The sequence below is a fragment of the Lipotes vexillifer genome, unplaced genomic scaffold (genome assembly GCF_000442215.2).
Source record: "Lipotes vexillifer unplaced genomic scaffold, Lipotes_vexillifer_v1.1 scaffold412, whole genome shotgun sequence".
Lineage (NCBI taxonomy): Eukaryota > Metazoa > Chordata > Mammalia > Artiodactyla > Lipotidae > Lipotes > Lipotes vexillifer.
The window spans coordinates 1,548,593-1,571,682 of record NW_006798464.1 but is presented as its reverse complement, the minus strand read 5'-3'; the positions used below and the strand labels follow the sequence as shown (position 1 = coordinate 1,571,682).

Genomic DNA, 23,090 nt, shown 5'->3' with positions numbered 1-23,090 from the left:
GATGCTGAGGCAGGGCTGTCTGGAGGCTTCAGGCTCTGTGGAAGCCATATCTACAGCTCACTGTGGCTGGGGATGCTGAGCAGATGAAGCCTGGTCCTTTCTTGGGAGATTGTTTGGTTGTGCCTGAAGCCCGCTTTCTTTTTGGGTGCTGCAAGGTAATTAAATAATCACCTTTACCACCAAGCAGCTGCAGCTCCATCCACAATGTCCCGGAACTTGGGCTGGACGCAGATGAACCCAGTCTTGATTTGGGAGTTCCAGTATGGCTCACAGCACTGTGGTCAGGAGATGGCCTTTCTTGACATCTGGGCCCAAGAGGCCGCTCTTGTGGCAAGAAGGGGAGAAGAGGGCTTGTTTCTATCTGGCTCAGCCCCTAGGGCTCCACATCCTCTTGTTAAATGCGGGGCTTGGGTTTCCTTCACCCCCTAGGGCTGAATGTCTGGCTGCCCAGCCATTGCTCAGACCAGCTTTCCGGAACTTGTTCGCCCAAGGCATCATGGGGCTGTGGCTTCCAGGCCTGTCCGGGAACCCTATGGACTCTGCCCATCCAGGGTGAGGAGGAGCTGCATTGTGGATGCCTCCTGCCATCAGCTGTCAGGTTATTTTGGTGTAAACTGAAAATACTCCAGGAATTGTGTGTTGAGTCTCTCCAGCCTGCAGGGTGGGACTCCAGCAGGAGCAGGCAGGGAGGCTGACTGTGGCTGAGGGCAGTCTCTGGAAAAGGAGTGTTCCCAGTGGTGAGCCCGCCTGTCCAGCTCTCCGGGGCCCGGGTGAGATGGGGAGCTTCATTTTGCCATCCAGCAGAGTGGCCTCCTTTGGGGCTGGGCCCTGGGAGTGGTGGGGGCATCCAGGGCCGTGTAGGCAGGCGCTCTGCTCAACAAGCTTGGCACTGAGGCGGGACACCTCCGGCAGCCCCACCGGGACCTTCCCCAGCTTCTCCCCACCCCAAGGGCTTGGCTTCTGGCTAGCCAGGGGCCCTATGTGGGGACAGTTATGTGGCCCCAGGCAGAGAGGTCCTGCTGTCTGTTTGCTGAAGGAGGAAAAACAACACTCGGACTATTGATTCAGCTTCACCTTGGCGCTCCTGGCTCAGCAGCTAGTCTTTGCCCTGGCTGCCCGGACTCAGATTACGCAAGGCTGGTGGGTGTGGAGCGACCGAGGGGGCTGCTGGAGGCCTGCAGGCCAGGGCTGGGTGGCCCCAGCGTTTCCCAGGAAACTGTAAGAAAAAAAGAGCCTGAGCCCCTGACTTTGCTGATGGTCTGGGCCAAAGAGGGAGGGTGAAGCCACTGCGATCCCCCCTTCCCATGCTCAGCCCCCAAAGCCCCCATCCCACCTTAGGTTACCCACTCTTTCTTGCCAGGGGCTGTGGGTCTTTGCAGGTAACTCCCTATGGCTGGTTCTCCTTTGCTGAACTAGGAAGCCCTAGTGAGCTGTGTAGACACCGCCCATTAAAAAACTTTAAAAAGCCAACATTTTATTCCTTTATAAAATATACCTGGGTAATTTGGAATATATACATGACACAAAAGGAAATAACAATTACTTATCATTCTCACCACCTTGAGAGAACCACTGTTAGCATGTGTCCTTCCAGATTATGTTTTGTGGTTTTATATAAATATACATGTATAAATAGTTTTTTAAAAACAAAACAGGATTATAGGTACCTACTGCTCTTTATAACCCACCTTTTAAAAAAATAATTAATTAATTAATTAATTTTTGTCTGCGTTGGGTCTTCATTGCTGTGCGCAGGCTTTCTCTAGTTGTGGCAAGCGGGGACTACTCTTCATTGTGGTGCAAGGGCTTCTCATTACGGTGGCTTCTCTTGTGGAGCCTGGGCTCTAGGAGTGCAAGCTTCAGTAGTTGTGGCACGAGGGCTCAGTAGTTGTGGCCCATGGGCTTAGTTGCTCTGCGGCATGTGGGATCTTACCTGACGAGGGCTCGAACCCCTGTCCCCTGCAGTGGCAGGTGGGTTCTTTTTTTTTCTTTGCTGTACGCGGGCCTCTCACTGTTGTGGCCTCTCCCGTTGCGGAGCACAGGCTCCAGACGTGCAGGCTCAGCGGCCATGGCTTACGGGCCTAGCCACCCTGCGGCATGTGGGATCTTCCCGGCCCGGGGCACGAACCCGTGTCCTCTGCATCGGCAGGCGGACTCTCAACCACTGCGCCACCAGGGAAGTCCCTATAACCCACCTTAAAAAAAAAATCATAATAATAATTAATTAATTTATATTTGGCTGCATTGGGTCTGTGTTGCCGTGCACGGGCTTTCTCTAGTTGCGGCGAGCAGGGGCTACTCTTCGTTGCGGTGTGCGGGATTCTCATTGCGGTGGCTTCTCTTGTTGCAGAGCACAGGCTCTAGGCGCATGGGCTGCAGTAGTTGTGACACGCGGGCTCAGTAGTTATGGTTCGCGGGCTCTAGAGCGCAGGCTCAGTAGTTGTGGCGCACGGGCTTAGTTGCTCTGCGGCATCTTCCCAGACCAGGGCTCAAACCCGTGTCCCCTGCATTGGCAGGCAGATTCTTAACACTGCGCCACCAGGGAAGTCCCTAACCCACCTTTTTGACTTTAATTCTGGCAAGCAATTATTCAGTTGTTGCTTCTGATTTTGAGGGACTCAAGCTTTGGTCCTCTTCATCCCACTTCCATATTCTTGTGTGTGGAGGCGGTCCTTCTGTCCATCTATCTGGCTCACCTTGGGGGGCTGGATTTTCACCCCTCCCCACTAGAGCCCCTTTCAGGCCTGGAGTGAGCCGTGGGGTGGGAAGGCAGCTTTAGCGCGTGGCTGGGGAGCGACTGACTCTCCCTCTCCTCCCTTGTTCCTCTCAGAGCCGGCAGCCCTCATTCTCCCCGCGCAGTCCTGCCCGTCTCGGTCCCATGCCCCCGCCAGTCAGCCCCGGGCCACAGGCAGTGAGCAGGCACGCGGGAGCCGAGGCCCTGTGACCAGGCCAAGGAGACGGGGGCTCCTGGGTCCCGGCCACCTGTCCCCCCCATGGAGCTGAGGCCCTGGTTGCTATGGGTGGTAGCAGCAGCAGGAGCCTTGGTCCTGCTGGCGGCCGATGCCCGTGGCCAGAAGGTCTTCACCAATACCTGGGCCGTGCGCATTCCTGGAGGCCCAGCCGTGGCTGACAGTGTGGCACGCAAGCATGGCTTCCTCAACCTGGGCCAGGTAGGTGTTCTTCCCGCCTGCTGGCCGAGGCATAGGACATCGCCAGGGGGTGGGGTCAATGAGGGCAGGGGTTCCAGCACCCAGAGCAGGAACTCTGGGGCTTGTCTTCTCAGGGGCATCTGGGTAGTAGGCATGTTATGGGTGGCTTGTTCTGCCCTTGGGCTTCTAGCCTAGGTTGCTCAGTGGACCAGTGTATTCCAGGGGGGTGAGTCCACCTGAGCCCCCTGCACCTCCTTGCGGGGTCCTGGGCGGGGAGCAGATGCCCACCACCCCCTGCTGTGGTGAGCCTCCCCTTGCAGCCGGTTGTCCACCCCCATCCCCCGCCTCCATGGGGACTGGCAGATGGAAAGCCCGGCTCAGTCTCCCTGCTCTGTTGCAGATCTTCGGCGACTATTACCACTTCTGGCATCGAGCGGTGACAAAGCGGTCCCTGTCACCTCACCGCCCCCGGCACAGCCGGCTGCAGCGGGAACCTCAAGTGAGTGCGGCCCCAGCGCCTCCTCCTGCCACCCTTCCCTTTCAGTTCTCAGGAGGCCTCACTCTCCCTCTCCGTTCCTCCAGCCACACCATCTCTCCCTCACTCCCTCACAGGTACAGTGGCTGGAGCAGCAGGTGGCAAAGCGACGGACCAAACGGGACGTGTACCAGGAGCCCACGGACCCCAAGTTTCCTCAGCAGTGGTACCTGGTACGTTGACTCCCTGGCTGCATCCATCCATCCACTGAGGGGTCCCGTGAGTGGCTGACTTCGAGGCCTCCTGTCAGTCTTCCTCTGTCTGCTGAGTAATCTTTCTCCAGTCCATCCTGCTGAGCCCTGGGGAGCACCCTCTCAGAGTTCTTTATCATTCCATGAGCCCAGACAACCAGTGGTGGCATTTGAGGAGCAGGGGCGGGTGGAGAAGGAGCTTTTGGGGGTGGCAAAGGGATTCTCCAAGGTTCCCGTAACCTCACCCAGCAACCACATCTCGTAAGTGCTGGGTGATGGGGGTGGGTGTCTCTGCAGTCTGGTGTCACCCAGCGGGACCTGAACGTGAAGGAGGCCTGGGCCCAGGGCTACACGGGGCGTGGCATTGTGGTCTCCATTCTGGACGATGGCATCGAGAAGAACCACCCGGACTTGGCAGGCAATTATGTGAGGAGGTCGGGGAGGGAGGTAGCCATCCCTGGTGAGGGGAGTCCAGGGATGGTCCTGTTCTGCCGGTGTATTCAGTCTGACCCTGATGATGGCCATGTCCTTTCCAGGATCCTGGGGCCAGCTTCGATGTTAATGACCAGGACCCTGACCCCCAGCCTCGGTACACGCAGATGAATGACAACAGGTAAGAATTGGCAGGTCCCTGGCCTCTGCTTCCCTTCTGTTTTCCTCTGAGGAAGCAGATGTGCCCTTCCTGAGAGGCTGAAGTCTTTTCCATAGTCCTGGTCTAGCTGGGGCTCTGAGGGAAGGTTCGGTCTGAGTGGAGGTGGCCATAGGCCAAGAGGAATGGGGGTGTGTGGTCTGTGTACAGATGTGGGACAGCAAAGGTAGAGGGGCGTGCATGTGGCCCTTCCTGCTCCTCAGGCTACACCCACCATGCTCTGTCCACTGTTAATGCTGTGCTCTTGGCCCCGGCAGGCATGGCACACGGTGTGCAGGCGAGGTGGCTGCAGTGGCCAACAACGGTGTCTGTGGCGTAGGCGTGGCCTACAACGCCCGTATTGGAGGTGGGTGTAGGCCTTTGCCACCCGGTCTTTGGGAGGACCCTTCCAGTGGGATTCTTCTCTGTTCACTTCCCATCTAGCCAGTGTCTGCCACTTTCCTGCTGTGGATGCTTTTGACCACGTGGCTCTTCTTTAGAGGGTTCTTAGTAACTCAAAAAGCTGAACCCCCTGTGCTGGTGGCCTTGTGCTGTGGTGTGGAGGGAGTGTTTCTTAGCAGGAGTCTCCCTAACTCCTCACTGTCCACTCCGAGTCCTTACATGGCAGGCCTTGATCACCATGCTCCTTTGGGACCCCAGAGACTCATCCTAGTCCAGAATGTGTGGTTGGGGCCCAGGGAGCTCTCCCCTTTTCCCCTGCGTCTTGTCTTCGAAAGGCAGAGGCTGGCCAGGGAGTTAGGGGCTCAGTGTGTCCCAGCACCGTCCTCTGCCCTCCCCTGCCCATCCTCTGGGTGCAAGGCTGGGTGTGCTCCAGGGAGTGCTCCTGGCAGCTGGACCCACGCAGCATCCCTCTCCCCGCCCCCCTCCATGGCCAGGGGTGCGCATGCTGGACGGTGAAGTGACAGATGCGGTAGAGGCACGCTCGCTGGGCCTGAATCCCAACCACATCCACATCTACAGCGCCAGTTGGGGCCCCGAGGACGACGGCAAGACCGTGGATGGGCCAGCCCGCCTTGCTGAGGAGGCCTTCTTCCGGGGGGTCAGCCAGGTGAGGTGGGGGTCCTGGCCCCACCCTAGAAACCAGGCCCAGCCTCTGGGGGCAAACTAGGCGCTACCTTTTCCATACTTCTTTGTGTTTTTCTGTTCCTATTTATTTATGCTTGTGTTTAATTTTAATTTCCACAAAGTTTGTTTATTAAATGTTATTAAAATGTTAAGGAACTAGAAGGACAGAAAAAGAGAAAAGTAAATACTAATTACCCATAATTCCACCCTTTGGAATCACCACTCAGAGCATTTTGGTTGGTGGTCTGGGTCTCTTTTTTTTGTGCAGAAAAGGTTGAGATCCACCAGGGGTCTCCCAGGGGAACAGGGGCTGGATAGAGAGTCCCCGGAGAAGGAGGCTCCATCCTTCTCAGTCTCAAGCAGCATCTTCCTGCCAGGGCTCCCCCAAGTCCTGTTCTCGAGTGACCCCAGCCCACTCTGTCTACAGGGCCGCGGGGGGCTGGGCTCCATCTTTGTCTGGGCCTCTGGGAACGGGGGCCGGGAACATGACAGCTGCAACTGCGACGGCTACACCAACAGCATCTACACGCTGTCCATCAGCAGCGCCACGCAGTCCGGCAACGTGCCCTGGTACAGTGAGGCCTGCTCGTCCACGCTGGCCACAACCTACAGCAGTGGAAACCAGAACGAGAAGCAGATCGTGAGTCCTGCCCCAGGTGGCGGCTGGGGAAACGAGGCTGCTTGCTGGCTCTTCCCGGGGCCCCCTTTCCGACCCCATCTGCCTTCCACCCGCACGTGGCTGGGTGGTAGGATGGGGGCTAGGGAGCTCTCCAAGACTCTTGGGGACTGTGGAGCCATCGGTGAAGCCCCTGAGAAGACTCTTCTTAAAAATATGCATTGCTCTTAATGATCGCCAACCTTTAGTTCAATCCTCTCATTCCTCGGGAAACTCAGTCCCGGAAAGGGCCAGGCATCGGCCTGTCCACAGCAAGTTAGCAAGGCAACAGGTGGGACCAAGTTTTCTTGGCCCTGGCTCCCCACACCTGTTTATGGTGCGTAGGGCCTGTGGGCAGAGGAAGGGCAGGCAGGTGGCCCCCCTCTGGTGCCCTCCCCACATTACAGGCCCAACATCATTGTCCTCCTGGTAGGTGACCACTGATCTGCGGCAGAAGTGTACGGAGTCTCACACAGGCACCTCTGCCTCTGCCCCCTTGGCAGCGGGCATCATCGCTCTCACCCTGGAGGCCAAGTAAGTGGGTGGGGGCTGAGGCGCAACCCTGTCCCCACCAGCGCCCCCTGCAAGGCAGGCCTTGGTCTCCAGCTTCTCTCCGAAGAGACAGCCCCCAAGCCTCTCCGTCCCTCCTCTGCAGTAAGAACCTCACCTGGCGGGACATGCAGCACCTGGTGGTACAGACCTCAAAGCCAGCCCACCTCAATGCTAACGACTGGGCCACCAATGGTGTGGGCCGCAAAGGTGAGGACAGGGCTGGATTGGGGGTTGTGGGGGCCCTGTGTGCCTCCCAGCTGACCCCGCCTTCCCTGCCCCACAGTGAGCCATTCGTATGGCTACGGGTTACTGGACGCAGGTGCCATGGTGGCTCTGGCCCAGAACTGGACGACGGTGACCCCCCAGCGGAAGTGCATCATTGACATCCTCACTGAGCCCAAGTGAGGGCTGGACCCTGGCTGGGAGGGGGCAGGTGGGACCTGAGGGGCGCAGGGGTGCTCACTGGTCCCCCTGGGCCAGGCTGATAGACCATCACGGTGCTCTCTGCGCAGGGACATCGGGAAGCGGCTGGAGGTGCGGAAGACTGTGACCGCCTGCCTGGGGGAGCCCAGCCACATCACGCGGCTGGAACACACTCAGGCGCGGCTTACCCTGTCCTACAACCGCCGCGGTGACCTGGCCATTCACCTGGTCAGCCCCATGGGCACCCGCTCCACCCTGCTGGCCGCCAGGTGCTTGCCCTCTCCTCTTCCCATCTTGTCCTGTCCCTCACATCCACGTGCATTCATTCATTCACTCACTCACACAGCCCTAAAGGGCACCAAATACTTTTCCACTGTTGGCATTTTGGGAAGGATGGTTTTTGTCCTATGGGACTGTCCCATGTTGCAGGAATCCCTGATTCTGCCCATTAAATGCCACGTCTGTGTGCCTTCCCATGTGTAGTACCCTTGCACATTTCCAGAATCTTCTGGTTGAGAACATTTGGCCTCCTGGGAAACACCCAGCAGGCATTTCCAGCCCAGCGGGGTTCTGCTGCACCAGGGGTGGGGGGGTGTGCGTGTGGTCCATGTGCTGTGGGCTCGGTGTTCCCTGGCTGGGGTCCGCCAGAGGCCTCAGGCAGCTACGTGCACCTTCCTCCCCAGGCCGCACGACTACTCTGCAGACGGGTTTAACGACTGGGCCTTCATGACAACCCATTCCTGGGACGAGGACCCCTCTGGCGAGTGGGTCCTGGAGATTGAAAACACCAGCGAAGCAAATAACTATGGTATTGGGGGTGCTCGAGGGCTGGCGATGGAGGAGGGGCGCTGGTGGAGTCTGGGGTGCAGGGCGTGGCTTCTGACTTTTGCCTCCCCCCTCAATTAGGGACACTGACCAAGTTCACCCTCGTGCTGTACGGCACGGCCCCCGAGGGGCTACCCACACCTCCTGAGAGCATCGGCTGCAAGACCCTCACGTCCAGCCAGGCCTGTGTGGGTCAGTCGTGGGTGCTGCGAGGGCTTGGGAACCTGAGGCTGGGGACAGAGGGCACCTGTCCTAAAGGAGGAAAAGGGGTGTGAAGGGACGCTGGGACCCCAGGGTGACCACAGTCCTGGGGCGGGTGGGAGCTCCTGGGGACGGCGGTGACTGCCTGGGGCTGCAGGTCCACCGGCTGCCATTGTCGTGGGGCTCAGGGCCCAACAGCCATGGGCGGCTTGGCTGACGCCCACCTTCTGCCCCGTGCTGGCAGTGTGCGAGGAAGGCTTCTCCCTGCACCAGAAGAGCTGTGTCCAGCGCTGCCCTCCAGGCTTCACTCCCCAAGTCCTCGACACGCACTACAGCACCGAGAACAACGTGGAGATCATCCGGGCCAGCGTCTGTGCCCCCTGCCACGCCTCGTGTGCCACATGCCAGGGGCCAGCCCCCACAGACTGCCTCAGCTGCCCCAGCCACGCCTCCCTGGACCCTGTGGAGCAGACGTGCTCCCGGCAGAGCCAGAGCAGCCGTGAGTCGCCGCAGCCGCAGCAGCCGCCGCCCGCAGAGGTGGAGGCAGAGCCGCGGCTGCGGGAGGGGCTGCTGCCCTCACACCTGCCCGAGGTGGTGGCCGGCCTCAGCTGCGCCTTCATCGTGCTGGTCTTCGTCACTGTCTTCCTGGTCCTGCAGCTGCGCTCGGGCTTCAGCTTCCGAGGGGTGAAGGTGTACACCATGGACCGTGGCCTCATCTCCTACAAGGGGCTGCCCCCCGAAGCCTGGCAGGAGGAGTGCCCGTCCGACTCAGAAGAGGACGAGGGCCGGGGCGAGAGGACCGCCTTTATCAAAGACCAGAGCGCCCTTTGACGAGCGCCTACTGCCTGCCCCTTCGAGCCCATCCCCTCCTGGGGCACTTTTTAATTCACCAAAGTATTTTTTTATCTTGGGACTGGGTTTGGACCCCAGCTGGGAGGCAAGAGAGGCAGAGACGGCTTCCCACCCTACCCTTGGGCCCCCCGGCTGCCTGAGGTGGGACCCCAGGACCAGCTGGGGAGCAGGGGAGGGCCTCTGCCCACCCCCAGCACGCCTGCGTGTGGAGAAAGGAGTGAAACCTTTAGGGCAGCTTTCCAAGGTCCAGGCCCCAGCCAGAGCTCCCTGCGGAGTGAAGAGGGGCAGCCCTTCCCTTACGGGATTCCTGACCCGGGCTGCAGTTCTCGCCCCTTCCCTGTCCCTCTAAAGCAATAATGGTCCCCATCCAGGCAGCAGGGAGGCTGGCCTAGGGGGTATTTGAAGGAGGAGGCCACCTCTCTAAGGGCTTTTGCATCCCTGACCCTGTCCCCCACCTCTGGTGAGCCTCAGGCGGAAGCAGTAAGCGAAGGAAGGGACCAAGGCAAGGCAGGCACTTCCAGGGTGCACACGTGTGTGCACACGTGTGTTTGTCCCTTTGCCCACCTGCACTACAGCTGGCTGCCTGCTGAGCGAGGCTGGCCCAGCCCCGTGCTGGTGTGCTGACCACCCTCCCCTCTCTGGCACCCTCTCCTCCTGCCAGGGCCCAAGTCCCTGTTTTCTGAGCCCGGGGCTGCCTGGGCTGTTGGCACTCACAGTCCCGGAGCCCCTGGGTGGGTGGTGGGGAGGGACGGTGGCCCAGCCGGCCTCTCCCGCCTCCCACCCAATGCTGCTTTCCCCTGTGGGGATCTCAGGGGCTGTTTGAGGATATATTTTCACTTTGTGATTATTTCACTTTAGATGCTGATTTTTTTTTTTTTTTTTTGGTATTTTTAATGGGGGTAGCAGCTGGACCATCCACCTTCCCACACCCACTGTCCACCCTGCTGTTCCCCCCGGCTGCCCTGGCCCTGAGGTGTGGGGGTCTGCAGCGTGTTGCTGAGGAGTAGCTGAGCCCCAGGTCCTGAAGAGGCAGGCCAGGCCAGGCGGGCCCTAGGAAAGGAGGAGTACGGTAGAAGGGGCAGGCAGTCGTCCATTTCAGTTGGGGCTCCTCGTGCCAAGGGCTTATGGGTCAGTGGTTCTCCAAGTGCCAGGGGTGGGCAGGCAGTGGCACTGAGCCCCCTCCAACACTGTGCCCTGGTGGAGAAAGCACTGACCTGTCCTGCCCCCCAAGGCCCCCTCTTCTGACGTGCCTTTTGTACCCCTCCCATTAGGACAATCAGTCCCCTCCCGTTTAGGAGCCCCCTTTTCTTTCTCTCCCCTAGCCCCTCCTGACACCCAGCCACCTGCCCAGGGGCACCCCCGCCTCTCCCATCCCCCCCACCCTTGTGGCCAGCCCAGCTGGTTTTGTAAGATACTGGGTTGGTGCACAGTGATTTTTTTTTTTCTTGTAATTTAAACAGGCCCAGCATTGTTGGTTCTATTTAATGGACACGAGGTAATGTTAGAGGTTTTAAAGTGATTAAACGTGCAGACTATGCAAACCAGGCCTGGTCTCCAGTGTGGTGATGTTCTTCCCAGGACCTGGGGCTGCGTCCAGGATGGGGTGCGGGTGAGGGCTGGGGTGAGTTACATGCCCACATGATGTCCTGCCTACCTGTAAGTGCCCAAAGTCCACCTCCCAAGGCGTTCAGAGCCTTCTTTAGGTGGGGTGTGGAAGGGACAGCAGCTGGAGACAAGCCCCAAACCCCAGGGGTGGGACTAGCTGAGCACCTCTACCCCCACAGGCCTGGACTCCAGCAGGGTGGAGAGTGATGGCCTGTGTCCAGTTGCTCAGGGTCTCCCTTGGCTGAAGTAGCCTGGCCGCCAGCTGTAGGGCTGAGGCCTTCGGTGGGGCCTAACTGGACCAAGATGGTTTTTGCTGGGGAGATCCTGAGTCCCACACTGGGAACGCCATACCTCTCCACTCCCCAGCCCAGGCCCCTCGCCTGCCACAGATCTCCCTTGGGACAGGAAGCCCCTGCCTGGGGGTGGAGGAGCCTTGCCAGTTCCACCAAGATCTGTGCCTGAGAAGCAGGCCTCTCCTCGGGATATTTACTCGGAAATTTTATTCAAATGGAGGCTGGCGCCTGAGCTCTCCTTGGGGAATCCAGTGGGGTGGGGAAGGCCTGGACTAGGCTTCCCCCTTCCTCTTCTGGGGCCGCCCTGGCCTGCTGCTCGGACTGCCCACCCGCCCCCAGGCTCTGGACCCGCAGACTCCCCGGCCCGACGCAATCCTGCAGCCTGGCCCTGTGCCAGGCGCCCACCGCCGCCCCCTTGGGCCGTTCCCCATGTTCCCGGGTGCTGTCCGGGCCCTGGGGAGTGCCAGGCGCAGGCTGCTCTCTTCTGGGCCATTCTTTCCCAGCCCCCTCCTCCCTTCCGTTTCCGTGGCCGTGTGGCCAGCTGAGGCAGCGGCCTGCACTGGGCAGGGGGGCGGGCAGGCGTCGGGGGCTCCCGCCCGCCCCTTCCCCTCAGCTGGCCCGCCCCGGGGCTGGGGCCAACTGAAACCGCAGGAGGAGGAAACGCGGAATCAGGAACTGGCCCCGGGTGGTGCGGGCCTGAGTCTGAGTCGGTCCTCGGCGGCCCCAGGATCAGCTGCCCACGCGGGTAACTCCTGCCCCGAGGCCCAGGAGGCAGCGGCGGCAGGCACAGGGAGCGGGGTCAGCAGGCAGTGGGCAGGGGCCCGGCAGGCGATCAGAGAGCGGGACACGGGACCAGGTAGGACAGGGGCCGCAGAAGGGCTGGGTCCAGGGCGGTGGCTGCCTGGGGCGCCGGCAGGGGCAGTCTTGTGTGCACCTTGCCCCAGCAGCGGGTGCTGGGTGGAAGGGCCCAGGGAGGGAGGCTCCGGGAGGTTTCTGTTCCAGGGCTGGGAAGGAGACCCCTGGCACCAGGCCTCGACCTGGGACACAGGAAGCAATGAGGGCTTTCCCAGGCCAGGCTGTGTTCTGTACCCATGGCTGCATTTCAGCGGGACAGGCCCCCACCTCCTGCCTGTCTGCGGCTTCTCCTGGCCCGGCAGCCCCTAGCTTCCCTGTCCTGCCCGCCCGTCTCCAGCTTCTGCCTTGCCCCCAGTGGTGGCCTCTCCTCTCTTGGTCCCCAGGACCACACTATGGGCTTCTCTTCAGAGCTGTGCAGTCCCCAGGGCCACGGGGCAGTGCAGCAGATGCAGGAGGCCGAGCTTCGGCTGCTGGAGGGCATGAGGAAGTGGATGGCCCAGCGGGTCAAGAGTGACAGAGAATATGCTGGGCTGCTGCACCACATGTCACTGCAGGACAGCGGGGGCCAGAGCCGGGGCATCAGCACCCAGAGCCCCATCAGTCAGGTGGGATTCTACAGGGCCCTAGGCCTCCTCACCACCCTTCCCGCCCTCGACCAACGAAGTCCTGTGGGTGCTGGCTAGATCTGCCTGCCCCTTTCTTTCCCAGAGCCCACTGGGGAGGGTTGGTGATTGGGCAGGCCCAGGCGTGGGAGCCACTGTCCCCCGCTCCCTGCCTTGCCCGCCCCATACTGTAGTCCTGGGCAGAGATCACCAGCCAGACGGAGGGCCTGAGCCGGTTGCTGAGGCAGCACGCAGAAGATCTGAACTCAGGGCCGCTGAGCAAGCTGAGCCTGTTGATCCGGGAGCGGCAGCAGCTGCGCAAGACCTACAACGAGCAGTGGCAGCAGCTCCAGCAGGAGCTCACCAAGGTAGGTGGGTGGGTGGCACCCAGGCTTCACCTGGTCATTTCTGCCTACATTTTGAGCTGAAAAGGGCTGGTTTTGCAAGGAACCCCTGGACTCACTGACGAAGTGTAAGTATCTGACCACAAGCCCACCCGGCCAGCGCCTGCTCCAGCCCAGCTTCCTCCCCTCCCCCTCTCCCTGCCGTAGCTTGGGCCGGGCTGCAGCAGGGCCTATCCATGCCTTTTCTGTCACCCTACTGTGTACCTGAGCAGAGTGCTGGGAATACAAGGATGAATGATTCAGCCATTGCTTGGGAGGAGCGCAGGACCTGTGACCCACCTCCTGCACTGCACCAGCTGGCCCTCGGGTCCGAGAGACAGTCAGAGGAATGAGGGCTACTCTGCCCGCCCTTGGCCCAGGCTGGCTCCTCCCAGGGACCCAGAGACTCCACAAGGCAGCAGTGTGGCCCCCTGACTCGGAGGTTAAGCACTGGCGCTGTGAAGTGGGTCTGCCTGCATTTGAATCCTGCCCAGCTCCTCTGACTAGAGGCTGTTTGATTGGAGCTATTTACGCGGATGCTTTAGCCTTCTTATTCAATGTGCTGGGCAGCCGCCTGCACCACACCCCTTCTACCAGCGCAAACCCAGCCTTGCTGCAGACCCACAGCAGCCCCTGGTGGCCAGCCTTCACGCACTCCTCTCTTCCCAGATGATCGATCATATAATTCAGGGGTCAGCCTGCTTTTGCAGGCAGTTTTACTGGAACACAGCCTTGCCCATATGTTTTCATATTATCTGTGGCTACTAAAGAGCTACAGTGGCAGAGCCCAGCAAGCTCAACAGAGACTGCATGGCCTACAAGCCTAAAATGTTTACCACCTGGCCCTTAAGAAAAGGGCTGATCTAGTCTGTGCATTTAGCTCTGTTACAGATGGGGAAGCTGAGGTTCAGAGGAGAGGAGTGGAGTTTGCCCTAAGTACCCCAGTGCAGAAGCAGGCAACTGGGATGAGAACTCCGGTCTTGACCACCAGGAACATAATTGTGGGATCCGGTGCAAAATGAAAACACAGGGCCCCTTGTCAAAAAATTATTAAGAATTTCAAGATGGCATCAACAGAGTGTTAAACCAAGCACACACGCCTGCCGCTGGACCTTAGTTGCCACCAGATACCACTCTAGGCCAAGGAAGGACAGTTATCGCATGCCCAGTCCAGCTCTCTGCTGCCCCCCGGGGGCCTGTCCTTAGCCCGACTCCTCTAACCTTAACCTCAGCAGCAATGGCTAAGTCCTAGAGGTCTCCAGACCCTTCCTGAAGGATGAACTTGGATGTGCTGCCCGCCTGGACGACAGAACCTGTCCAGGGCTTCACCTCGGGCAAGAATCCTCTGGGGACCTGCTGTCCCACACTGGTCTCTCCTGTCTCCAGACCCACAGCCAGGACATTGAGAAGCTGAAGAGCCAGTACCGAGCCCTGGCACGGGACAGTGCCCAGGCCCGACGCAAGTACCAGGAGGCCAGCAAAGGTCCGGGGCTTTCCTCGCTGCCAGGATGGGAATCCCAAGCCAGCCCAGAACTGTCCACAGGTACCCGGGGAGGGGGATGCTACCCAGGCCTCTGTGCTGTCACCCATGCCTCCTTCCCCCAACCTGGCAGACAAAGACCGTGACAAAGCCAAGGACAAGTATGTGCGCAGCTTGTGGAAGCTCTTCGCTCACCACAACCGCTATGTGCTGGGCGTGCGGGCCGCGCAGCTACACCACCAGCACCATCATCGGCTTATGCTGCCTGGCCTGCTCCAGTCCCTGCAGGACCTGCACCAGGAGATGGCGTGCATCTTGTAAGCCCACCCCACCCCCTGACCCCCATCACAGCCCTGAAGCCCAGAGGCAGGGTCCAGAAAACGCAGTCCTGTAAAAGTGACAGGCGTGTAGTCACGTGAGAACACGCCCTGGGCCAGTCAGTTTACACCCAAATTACACTATTCTGAGCCCCTTATTTCAGGGTTTTATTATGTTTATTGAACATCATTCTAGGCTCTGCTGTGTGATACAGCAGAGAACGTAGACAAAAATATCTGTCCTCTAGGATCATTCGTTTGTGGAGAAAGAAAAGGAAATCAATAAGTAAAATAGAAAGCATGTTAGAGGTGATAGGTGCTATGGAGAAAAAAAAAACAAGCAAAGAGGATAGGGAGGCAGGGGGACAGGGCAGGAGGTTACTGTTTTATTTATTTATTTATTTATAAGGAATATGTTCTTTTTTGGCCATTTTTATTTATTTATTTGTTTGGTTGCGCCAGGTCTTAGTTGCGGCAGGCGGGTTCCTTAGTTGTGGCAGGCAGGCTCCTTAGTTGCGGCTCACCAGTTCCTTAGTTGTGGCACACAAACTCTTAGTTGCAGCATGCATGCAAGATCTAGTTCCCTGACCAGGGATCGGACCTGAGGCCCCTGCATTGGGAGCGCAGAGTCTTAACCACTGTGCCACCAGGGAAGTCCCAGGTTTGCTGTTTTAAATGGAGTGGTCTGGGAAAGCCTCAGAAGTGCAGAAGTGAGCCAGGGGGATTTTGAAGAAGGGCCATTCCAGAAAGAGGAATCGCAGGCGCACAGGCCGCAAGGTGGGAGAGCGCCTGAAATCAAGGAATAGCAAGGAAGCCAGTGTAGCCTTTGCAGAGTGAGGGAAGGGCAGAGTCAGACACGGGGCTGGAGGAGTCCAGGGATGATAGAGGGTCCCTCAGGCCGTTGTGAGGACTTTGGCTCTGGGTGGACCAGAAGAGCAGCATGATCTGAGCCATCTTAATGAGGTCAGTTCGACTGCTGTGTTGAGAACAGACTTCAGAGGGCAAGACAGGACCAGGGAGACCAGGCAGGAGGCTACTGCAGTGATCCAGACCACAGACCATGCCACTGGACCTGGGCAGTAGCAATGGAGGGGAGAAGTGGTCAGGTCTTGGACGTACTTTGAAGGTGGAGCTGGTGGGAATTCCTCATGGACTGGAAGTGGGATGTGGATAGAGCAGAAAAGGATGACTCCAGGGATTTGGCCTGGAGCCCCTGGGTGGTAGAGGCTACATGGAGAATGAGGTGGGAGAAGCAGGTTCAGGAGATAAGAATAGGAGTTCATTTTTCTTTTTAAAAATATTTATTTATTTACTGTTGGCTGTGTTGGGTCTTAAGTTTCGGCACACAGGATCTTTCGTCGTGGTGTGCAGGCGTCTCTCTAGTTGCAGAGTGCAGGCTCCAGAGCGTGTGGGCTCTATAGTTGCAGCACATGGGATCTTAGTTCCCCAACCAGGGATCAAACCCGTGTCCCCTGAATTAGAAGGTGGATTCTTAACCACTGCGCCACCAGGGAAGTCCCAGCAGTTCATTTTTCAACTGGTGGAGTTTGGGTGTCTGAGAGATGTCCAACAGGACATTTAGAGTAGGTGGATAGTTACATGAGACTGGAGCTTGGGGAGGTATAAATGCGGGGTCAGCAGCACATCGATGGCTTACGTGTGTATCAGAGCCCTGGCGCCCCAGCTGTGGGGCTATGCCCAGGGCAGGCACATTTGTAGCTCACATTTACCGAGCACTTCCTCAAACCACACACTCGGCACATAGGCTCTCATTGGGGCTTTATTACAAACTCCCGGGAGACAGTAAGTAACTTGACTGTGGTCATTTGACTGGTAAATGATGGGTGGCGGGGATCAACCCCAGGGTGGGTCCAAATCCAGTGCCACGGGCCCCAAGCTTCCTAGCCTTGTCCAGCCTGAGGCCCCCCCGCTGACCCGGGGTTCCATCTGGGGGCAGGAAGGAGATCCTTCAGGAATACCTGGAGATTAGCAGCCTGGTGCAGGACGAGGTGGTGGCCATTCACCAGGAGATGGCTGCAGCGGTTGCCCACATCCAGCCCGAGGCCGAGTACCAAGGCTTCCTGCAACAGCATGGGTAAGCCCCTCCTTGCAGCAGCCGGGTGCCAGGGCTGCTGGCCTGTGCACTGATGGGCACTGTCCCCCGCAGGTCCACACCTGACGTCCCACCCTGTGTCACCTTTGATGAGTCGCTGCTTGAGGAGGCTGAACTGCTGGAGCCCGGGGAGCTGCAGCTGAACGAGCTGACTGTGGAAAGCGTGCAGCACACGTGTGTGGTGGCTCGGCTCAGGGTCGGGGGTGGACGCCGTCCACACAGAGCTGTGGCCAGCCCATAGGCTTGCTTGGCCCCGCAGGGATGCGTCTGAGGGGCCTGGCTCTAACACTGCCCTTCCTCTGGGCACAGGCTGACCTCAGTGACAGAAGAACTGGCCGTGGCCACTGAGACAGTGCTCAGCCGGCAGGAGGTGGTCACTCAGCTGCAGCGCGAGCTCTGGACTGAGGAGCAGACCACCCACCCCCGGGAGCGGTAAGTGGGGCCCGCCTACAGCAGCCTCTTGGCCCTCCCTTCCCTCTGTCCGGCCTTCCTGACACACTGCTGGCTGCCAGCTGCAGGCTGAGCCCCTCTCTCCCCCCACCCAACCACCCGCCCCTGCCCGCAGGGTGCAGCTGCTGGGCAAGAAGCAGGTGCTGCAGGAAGCACTGCAGGGGCTGCAGGTAGCGCTGTGCAGCCAGGCCAAGCTGCAGGCCCAGCAGGAGCTGCTGCAGGCCAAGCTGGAGCAGCTGGGCCCCGGTGAGCCCCTGCCCGTGCTGCTGCTGCAGGACGACCGCCACTCCACCTCGTCCTCGGTGAGCCGCCCTCTCGCAGCCTGCACCGCCAGCCCTGCCTGCCCACCGGGGGCCGCGCTCCTCATTTTCGCCCTCCCCCTCCCCAAGCCTGGCCACCCGCTGACGTCTGTCCCTGGCCTCAGGAGCAGGAGCGAGAAGGGGGAAGGACACCCACCCTGGAGATCCTTAAGAGCCACATCTCAGGAATCTTCCGCCCCAAGTTCTCGGTGAGTGGAGCCCAGCCTGGACCCGCACCTCTGCCCTTCTCTAAGGGGTGGGCCAGGCCTGCAGTCTCAGGGATGTCCCCCTAAGCCCCTCCTACCACGGTGCTTTGGGTTTAGTCGCAGGGTTGCCCTAGAGAGGAGGCTCTTCCCAGGCCACTTTTACTGGGGAGCCCCTCTCTTCCCTGGGATTCCGTGCCACCCCCGTACCCTCTTCCTCTCCACCACCCACGTGTGTGGAAGGGACCTGCAGCCTCATCACCCCACAGCTCTCTCTGCTCCAGGAGTGGTTGGGGGCTGTGGCCTGGAGGAAAAGGCAAAAGCTTTGTTTGGGATCACCCAGCCTGGGTGAGTTTATTGCTGGCTCCAAGGGTTGCAGATGGCTCTTTGTGGCCCTCGCGGGCTTTGTGAGGACGAGGAGTGTATGAGAGAGAGCCGGACACCCCGCAACTGGCCGGCCTAGTGGCCTCCGCTGACGGGCTGGCTGAGTGACCCCTCCTTGCTCCTCCCCTGTCCCTGTCTAGCTCCCCCCACCGCTGCAGCTCGTTCCAGAGGTGCAGAAGCCCCTGCATGAGCAGCTGTGGTACCACGGAGCCATCCCGCGGGCAGAGGTGGCTGAGCTGCTGACACACTCTGGGGACTTTGTGGTCCGGGAGAGCCAGGGCAAGCAGGAGTACGTGCTGTCTGTGCTGTGGGACGGCCAGCCCCGACACTTCATCATCCAGTATGCTGACGTGAGTGGGGCCTGAACCCCAGCCTTTCCCTTCCCTTCCCCTCCCTCTCCTTTCCCCTTCACCAGGGAGCGTAGAAAGGAGCTTCTATGTCTTAGATGTCTCCCTGGGAGCTGAAGGGGGCTCCAGAGACCGCCCAGTCCCTGCAACCAAACAGAGGTGTGCGTCCTCCCATAGGACGGGGGAGCAGACTTGTTGTGCAGCATCAGGTCTCTGCCTCTCATCCCAGGCAGGCCCTTTCTCCCTGCCGTTCTTTCTCCCTCTCCTCTCCCAGGGCTCAGGCCCCCTCAGCAATGGAGGCTGTTGACCCCAGTTCCCCCTACCCCACAGAACCTGTACCGACTGGAAGGAGATGGCTTTCCCAGCATCCCCTTGCTCGTAGACCACCTGTTGCGCTCCCAGCAGCCCCTCACCAAGAAGAGTGGTATCATCCTGAACAGGGCTGTGCCCAAGGTGAGTCTGTGGCGGGATTGGGGCCCACACAGAATCAGAGCAGGAAGGGCTTTCCGGGTCCTATACACTCCCCAGGGGGCCGGCCTCCCTCTAGGTTTGGAATGTCAAGGTCAATCCCATTCCCTGGGCCACACACCCCTGGCTGGTGCTCACCCATTTAGTGCCCCCGCCTGGTCCCTGAGTCATCTAAGTGTGATCTTGTGTCCAACCCCCATTTTGCAGACCAACAAACCAAGGTGCCAAGGAATGAAAGACACAGCGTTGGGAGGGGGTATTCAGTCCTTGATAGGGCTCAGCCCTCTCTCACTTCACTGCCTTCTGCCCCCCCCCCCCACTCCTCCCTTCCCCAGGACAAGTGGGCACTAAGCCACGAGGACCTGGTGTTGGGTGAGCAGATTGGGCGGGTGAGTTGAGTGCGCTCTGCCAGGCTCCTGGCCGCCTGCTTTTCCCCTCCCCCAGTATCACTTCCTTCCATCCCAAAGGCCGAGTCACACCAGGGCCCCACCTGCAGATGGCTCTCAGTCTGAGTTCCAACTTGGACCCCTGACTCCCTGCCCAGCCACCACCATACGCTGTCCTGCAGGAAACTGGGCTCTGCCACCAGCACCCACCCCGCGCCACTCACACGCACACACTTCCCGCCCCACCCCTGCCTCCTCAGGGAAGAGAGACACGCCCTGTTCACATGAGCTATAAAATACCTGCTTAGGGGGCTTCCCTGGCGGTCCAGCGGTTAAGACTGCGCTTCCAATGCGACGGTGAGGTGGGGCACAGGTTCGATCCCTGATCAGGGAACTAGGATCCCACATGCTGCGTGGTGTGGCCTAAAAATAAAAATTAAAAAAAAGAAAGAAAGAAAAATAAAATAAAATACCTACTCAGGAAAGAAGTCACTTTCCTAAAAACCATAATGCTTTACCAACCCAAGCAAAAGTGATTGTTGGACTTCCGTGTCACTTCTCAGTGAACATGGTAAGTCAGAGGTGACTCTCCCTGCCTGTCCCACGTGTACGCTTCGTCCCCCGACCAGAGAGCCGGGATGAGCAGATCTGAGCACGGGGGCACTGAGGCAAGGGCCGGTGGGGACAAGGTGGGCTGTGCCCCGAGTGCAGGAGAGGACCACGGTCCAGGGAAGACAGATAGGAGCCCCAGACCGTTTCAGGGGAACTTTGGCGAAGTGTTCAGTGGACGCCTGAGAGCGGACAACACCCTGGTGGCCGTGAAATCTTGCCGCGAGACGCTCCCACCCGACCTCAAGGCCAAGTTTCTGCAGGAAGCGAGGTGGGTGATGAAATACCCACCCCTGGAGGTTCCACATAGGAAGGGCTCCTCTGCGCACTTGACTTCAGAAGTGCTTGACTTCGTTTCATCCTCACAGCCCCGCCCCCCCATAGTGTGGAGGGGTCAAGGCTCTGGGACCCACCCAAAGTCACACTTCCAGGTCTGCTGCCCTGCTCTCACCCTGCCTCAGGCTCCCAGGGCTCCCGGGGCCGACGAGGTGAATGTGTAAGGCCCCCCACCTGGCGGAGATGGGAGCCTGAGCAGCCCTGCGCCCCCGCCCCCAGGATCCTGAAGCAGTACAGCCACCCCAACATCGTGCGTCTCATCGGTGTCTGCACCCAGAAGCAGCCCATCTACATCGTCATGGAGCTTGTGCAGGGTGAGCAGAGCGAGCTGACTTCCAGGGCTAGGGTGTGCCGCTGGGCTAGGTCTCCCCGCCGCCTCCGACCCCCAGAAGGCTCATTGAGCTCCCCGTCCCCTCCGCCCACTCCCAGGGGGCGACTTCCTGACCTTCCTCCGGACAGAGGGAGCCCGCCTGAGGGTGAAGACTCTGCTGCAGATGGTGGGGGACGCGGCTGCGGGCATGGAGTATCTGGAGAGCAAGTGCTGCATCCACCGGTGAGGGGGTGGGCGCGGCAGGCAGTCCCGGCACCCGCCCCCGCACCAGATGCAGGCGCTGCTGCCCCTCACCAGCAGGCACCAGCTCCGGGGGTGGAGTTTGCCTCTCTGACGGACCAGGCATCCCAGGAGCAGGGGCAGCTTCGGCTCGTGGCTGGGTCTAGGGAGCCCGGGCCGGGCAGGTGGCAGGTGCTGCGTGGATATTGGCTAAATGAGCCCCTGTCCTGCTTTCGCCCAGGGACCTGGCCGCTCGGAACTGCCTAGTGACAGAGAAGAATGTCCTGAAGATCAGTGACTTTGGGATGTCCCGGGAGGAAGCCGACGGGATCTACGCAGCCTCCGGGGGTCTCAGACAAGTTCCCGTGAAGTGGACCGCACCGGAGGCCCTGAACTACGGTACCTGGGCCTGATCCGCTCTGGCTGCAGGGCCCGAGGCTGGGCATGGGTCCCACCACCTGCCCTTCTCTGGCCAATGGGTGTGGCCCACTCACGCCGCCTCACCTCCTCGTAGGCCGCTACTCCTCCGAGAGCGACGTGTGGAGCTTTGGCATCTTGCTCTGGGAGACTTTCAGCCTGGGGGCCTCTCCCTACCCCAACCTCAGCAATCAGCAGACTCGGGAGTTTGTGGAAAAGGGTAAGGGAACCCTGCAGTGTGACAGTGGCCTCAGAGCCAAGCCCTCTTCCCAGCGCTCCAGCTGGACTCCTCCAGGCCTCCTAACTCCCTATCCTTCCCATTGAGGCAGAGTAAGAATAATCCTAGAGCTACCATCCAGTGAAACCCTGTTGTGTGCCAGGCCACCCGTTTATTTCATTTACTCTTCATAACATGTGAGGTCGGGATTAATAGGTCCCTTTTACAGAAGGAAACACTGAGGTTTGCAGGGATCACACAACTAGCACATGGTGGCTTGAGATTAGAATCTCTGTGTTTTTGATGGAGAAAAGGGGCTCCTTAAGAACATTGTACCTTAAGCAGCTCCCACTGCTCATGGCATGTCCCAGGGGCTGCCAGGGCCCCTCAGACCCCCTCCTCATGCCTGGTGTGCTATGCCTGTCCTCACAGGGGGCCGCCTGCCTTGCCCCGAACTGTGCCCTGACGCTGTGTTCAGACTCATGGAGCAGTGCTGGGCCTCCGAGCCCGGGCAGAGACCCAGCTTCAGCACCATCTACCAGGAGCTGCAGAGCATCCGAAAGCGGCATCGGTGAGACTGGGGCCCCACTTCTCAAGCCAGTGGCCTCTGCAGGCAAGATTATAGCTCCTCACCAGCTCCAGGTCACGCCACTGGACAGCTCTTCATCATCCTGGACTCCAGCCAACGGTATCTATGCTGCCGGCAGAGATGCAGCTCCGTGTCTGCTGTGCATCCCTGTTCCTGCCAGGGATTCCTCTTCCAGGCAGAAATAATAAAAACCATTTGTGCCCATCAAGTGCTCTTGGCATGCGCGCTCCTCTGGAGGGCAGGTCTTAGAAGGAATAGAGGCCCTGTACCACGGCCGTGGGGAAGGAGGAGGACGGACAGTGTTCACAGGGCAGAACTGACATGGTTTGGTAGCTGTTGGGTGTGCGACTTGGGGAAGAGGAAGAGAGATCAGGATGATATACAGGCTTCTTGACCAGATGGTGGTGTTATTTCTGAATTAGGATCCCAGGCAGAGGAGCAGAGCTGCAGGAAGCATGGTGAGTTTGGAGATGTTGCGTTGCAGGGGCCTGTGGGGATGTAAGTGTGACATATAAGTCTGGAGGCTCAGATGGAAGTAAAGGCTGGCAACTGAGGTTTGAAAGTCATTAGCTTATAAATGTCAGAGACACTATGTCTGTGTACCACAGTCACATGAGAAACAGGAAGAGGAGAGTGTCAGAGGAAGTTAGAGCTCCACTCCAAGGGGACTGGAGTAGCTGAAGAGAAAGAAAACTATTCCCATCTCTCAAGACAAGTTTACTGAGCAATGGGTAGCAGAGCGGGGAGCCCTCACCTCCTCCCTTAAGTTCCCCCAAAACCTACAAAGTTATCTGAAACTTTTCCAGCAGCAACGGCGAAGGTCAAGAAGACAAAAAGGGAATTCCCTGGTGGTCCAGTGGATAAGCCTCCGCGCTTCCACTGCAGGGAGTGCGGGTTCGATCCCTGGTCAGGGAGCTAAGGTCCTGTATGCCTCATGGTGCAGCCAAAAAAAAAAAGAAGAAGACAAAGAAGTATGAATAGACTGAAAAATAGAAACCTGGAAAGATTTATAGCACCAAAGAGCAAAGCAGTAAGAACTTTGAGATAAAATGGCCATCAAGTAGTTGATATCTATTTTCAAAGAGATAAA

At 59.1% G+C, this 23,090-nt stretch overlaps 2 protein-coding genes across 10 annotated transcripts in view; both read left to right on the top strand.

Annotated features, from left to right (window-relative positions):
* FURIN (furin, paired basic amino acid cleaving enzyme) overlaps positions 1-10,642 on the top strand; it is a 16,363-nt gene extending 5,721 nt beyond the window's left edge. For all 3 annotated transcript variants that reach the window (XM_007470554.1, XM_007470555.1, XM_007470556.1), the window contains exons 2-16: positions 2,831-3,170; positions 3,550-3,648; positions 3,762-3,857; positions 4,173-4,301; positions 4,412-4,488; positions 4,782-4,870; positions 5,400-5,572; positions 6,017-6,229; positions 6,678-6,778; positions 6,900-7,003; positions 7,080-7,197; positions 7,309-7,488; positions 7,903-8,027; positions 8,126-8,236; positions 8,490-10,642. In XM_007470554.1, the coding sequence (XP_007470616.1) occupies positions 2,994-3,170; positions 3,550-3,648; positions 3,762-3,857; positions 4,173-4,301; positions 4,412-4,488; positions 4,782-4,870; positions 5,400-5,572; positions 6,017-6,229; positions 6,678-6,778; positions 6,900-7,003; positions 7,080-7,197; positions 7,309-7,488; positions 7,903-8,027; positions 8,126-8,236; positions 8,490-9,076 (2,379 nt within the window). In that variant the 5' untranslated portion in view covers positions 2,831-2,993 and the 3' untranslated portion in view covers positions 9,077-10,642. The remainder of the gene's footprint in view (positions 1-2,830; positions 3,171-3,549; positions 3,649-3,761; positions 3,858-4,172; positions 4,302-4,411; positions 4,489-4,781; positions 4,871-5,399; positions 5,573-6,016; positions 6,230-6,677; positions 6,779-6,899; positions 7,004-7,079; positions 7,198-7,308; positions 7,489-7,902; positions 8,028-8,125; positions 8,237-8,489) is intronic.
* Positions 10,643-11,627: 985 nt separating this feature from the next.
* FES (FES proto-oncogene, tyrosine kinase) lies at positions 11,628-22,204 on the top strand. Of its 7 annotated transcripts, none has more exons than XM_007470549.1 (19): positions 11,637-11,740; positions 12,234-12,455; positions 12,701-12,820; positions 14,222-14,318; positions 14,449-14,632; positions 16,590-16,727; positions 16,800-16,919; positions 17,055-17,177; positions 17,311-17,497; positions 17,620-17,703; positions 18,222-18,425; positions 18,759-18,881; positions 19,232-19,285; positions 20,044-20,162; positions 20,447-20,541; positions 20,657-20,780; positions 21,019-21,176; positions 21,292-21,414; positions 21,844-22,180. In XM_007470549.1, exons 2-19 carry the CDS (start codon positions 12,243-12,245, stop codon positions 21,984-21,986), a joined length of 2,409 nt encoding a protein of 802 aa, XP_007470611.1. In that variant the 5' UTR covers positions 11,637-11,740; positions 12,234-12,242; the 3' UTR covers positions 21,987-22,180. The 7 variants fall into 7 exon arrangements, with proteins under 7 accessions (XP_007470615.1, XP_007470611.1, XP_007470609.1 ...); XM_007470547.1 differs by having other exon boundaries at positions 11,649-11,740; positions 12,647-12,820; positions 21,844-22,204; XM_007470548.1 differs by lacking the exon at positions 11,637-11,740 and having other exon boundaries at positions 12,243-12,455; positions 12,647-12,820; positions 18,222-18,431; positions 21,844-21,986.
* The last annotated feature ends 886 nt before the right edge of the window (positions 22,205-23,090 follow it).

Excerpts from the sequence above, each read along its gene's own strand:
- FES (XM_007470548.1), top strand. The coding sequence starts at position 12,243 with ATGGGCTTCTCTTCAGAGCTGTGCAGTCCCCAGGGCCACGGGGCAGTG. Across the intron at positions 18,432-18,758 it reads TCATCATCCAGTATGCTGAC|AACCTGTACCGACTGGAAGG; the intron begins GTGAGTGGGGCC and ends CCTACCCCACAG. Across the intron at positions 18,882-19,231 it reads TGAACAGGGCTGTGCCCAAG|GACAAGTGGGCACTAAGCCA; the intron begins GTGAGTCTGTGG and ends TCCCTTCCCCAG.